At 36.9% G+C, this 2,769-nt stretch overlaps 1 protein-coding gene across 1 annotated transcript in view; it reads left to right on the top strand.

The window, feature by feature from the left end:
• Positions 1–2,192: 2,192 nt before the first annotated feature.
• The window catches only part of LOC103208235 (olfactory receptor 1013), a 1,042-nt gene continuing 465 nt past the window's right edge, over positions 2,193–2,769 (top strand). Inside the window, exon 1 of the mRNA XM_007953910.2 lies at positions 2,193–2,768. Coding sequence (XP_007952101.2) covers positions 2,193–2,768 — 576 coding nt within the window. The remainder of the gene's footprint in view (position 2,769) is intronic.

The raw sequence follows: 2,769 nt of genomic DNA, 5'->3' as shown, positions 1-2,769 counted from the left end.
CCAACTCAACAGCAGTGAGTTTGGTTTGATCTTTGGTTTATGACTACACTAAAAAACTAAATAGATGAAAATTTCTCCTTTCATAGAGTTTGCACCCTTGTAGTTATTGTTAGTTGCCATTGAGGTTATTCCAACTCATGATGCCCCATGTGTTGCTGAGTAGAATTTCTCCATAAGATTATGAAAGCTGTTATATTCTGGAAGGAGATGGTCAGGCCTGTCTTCTGAGATGCCCTTGGGTAGGTTTGGATGACCGCCATTCAGCTAATAATCAAGCACTTCACGGTGCCACGCAGGGACTCTGTTTACACTCTACTGAGCTTCTGCCTCTTCTTGACCCAGTGATACAGTGGGCCCATGAAAAGGTGCATGGAGCACTCTATCCCTGCAGAAAATTTGACCTTCATTGATTTTTCTCCAGTTGTCTACTATTCCTACATATAACTCCTACAAGAATCTTATGAATAGCAATTTGCAAATTTTGGACTTATGGAGAATTTCTTGACAAAATAGTAAAATACCTTAAGGAACATTTTTGAAATATGTGGTCATATTTTTGATGATCACAAAGATTGGCACCCCTCCTGGCCATTTAGCATATAAGACACAAAGATGAATGGTGTCCTGCACCCACAGGACAATCCCATGCAAAGAAACATGTCCAACTCTTTATATTCAGTCTTGGTAGATATTCATGCATGTGAAGCTCTTTATAATGATAAATCTGAAATCTATTACACTTCATAAATAAACACAGTGTGTATTTTGCAAAGTTTTAATATATACAAATTTTTTAGAGAACTGCAACGACCCTGAAAATTAAGAGAAGATTGCAATCTCTTTTCTTTGAAATGTTTTTAAAGAAGTATTCGTTATTCCAGGAGAAAACATGTTACATATCCAAAAAGTATATTTTGCAAGGTTTAATATCTAACTCACCTTGGAATTCAAAATTGAAGGAAAGCTATCACTCATTTTGTTGCAGACTTAATCAAGAATTGTTCCACTTGTGAGAAAAATTATGCCACCAACGTGAATAATGCCACTTGTGATATCTGAGTCATAGATATTTCCATGGGGATTCTAAATATGTGTGTATGTGTATGTTTCATTAAGTATTTCCATCATTTATACAATTAAATTGGCATTGTTTTATAGAATTCATATATTATTATCATAATGTAATAATTATATAATAAAACACTTTTCTTTTACCTAACTTTGTATTAGACTTAAGATATTTCCATACACACACACGCACACATATATATAGTAAGTAGATTAAATGATCTGTAAATCTCATTTCAAAAGTATAAAAGAGGCATTAAAAATGTTTGTTCATATAGAATAATATTAAATGATAATATTTGATACTATAGAATAAACTATTGTTGAAAAATGTCAAATACTAATGCTTGATAGTTTAGGATGATACTAAATTCTTGAGTTTAGGACCCTGAAAGATCCACAGTGACATCAAATTTCAATTAGTGGGCATAACCAGATGCATTCGGTTGGTTATCTCTACTCTGAAATTTCACCCCAAACTCAACCTGGTCCTCACTCTTGGAAATTATGATAAGGGTCCTCCAGAGTAGCTGAGAAGAACGCTTCCTCTATATTTGCAGAAGAAGAGGATGTCATCATTTTGTAAACTGTGAGGACCTTCCTATCTCTCATGGGATCTGACCAACTTGCCCATAGCTACCTGTCAAATGAGAGAAGCAGGGTTTTCCTCGTTGTTCAAATACAAATAGCTCCTCTCCCAGAATGTTCTTAATCCATGACAAACTTTCATTTTTTAGGAACATTTGACATTACCTAAAACTGTTTCTTTTCTAATTGTTATTTGCCTCTTCCTTATGCAACAAAACTCTTAAGAGTAAGAACAGTATTGGGCCTGGAAGAGCACCGGGGGACAAAACAACAAAACATTGCTTTGAAAAACAATGAATATCATTCAGCAGCATTATGGCTCTACTGCTACAAGTACATTTTATTGAAGTGAATATACTGAGACTCAGAGAACTCTTATCTTTTTCAAGTCAGGATTCCTGCTCAGATCTCCTACTTCTAATACCCTGAGTCTGGACCACACCACATGTACATAGAACATACATTGTGTTCATTTTGTATAAGTTGAGGGAATTAAAACCTTCTCCACTCCAATTATAGGTGAAGTGTCCTTTCCCATGGAGAGGGGCAATCACACTGTGACTGAGTTCATCTTGGTGGGCTTCACAACAGACCCTGTGATGCAGTTGATCCTATTTGTGGTGTTCCTTGGTGTGTACTCTGTGACTGTGATGGGAAATACCACACTCATAGTGTTGATCTGTAATGACTCCAGGCTCCATATACCCATGTATTTCTTCATTGGGAATCTATCTTTCTTGGATCTCTGGTATTCTTCTGTCTACACCCCAAAGATCCTAGTGACCTGTATCTCTGAGGACAAAAGCATCTCCTTTGCTGCCTGTGTAGCTCAATTCTTCTTCTCTGCTGGGTTGGCATACAGTGAGTGTTATTTGTTGGCCACCATGGCTTATGACCGCTATGTGGCCATCTCCAACCCCTTGCTTTATGCTCAGGTCATGTCAAAAAGACTGTGCACCTATTTGGTTATATGTTCCTACATTGGAGGTTTTGTCAATGCAGTAATACTCACCAGCAACACGTTCACATTGGATTTTTGTGGTGACAACGTCATTGATGACTTTTTCTGTGATGTCCCACCTCTGGTGAAGTTGGCATGTGATGTGAAAGAGA

This window comes from Orycteropus afer, unplaced genomic scaffold, assembly GCF_000298275.1.
Source record: "Orycteropus afer afer isolate SDZICR_OR568_19922 unplaced genomic scaffold, OryAfe1.0 scaffold00419, whole genome shotgun sequence".
In the NCBI taxonomy this organism is placed as follows: Eukaryota; Metazoa; Chordata; class Mammalia; order Tubulidentata; family Orycteropodidae; genus Orycteropus; species Orycteropus afer.
Note: the sequence above shows the minus strand (reverse complement) of the source record. Positions and strands in the feature narration are given on the sequence as shown.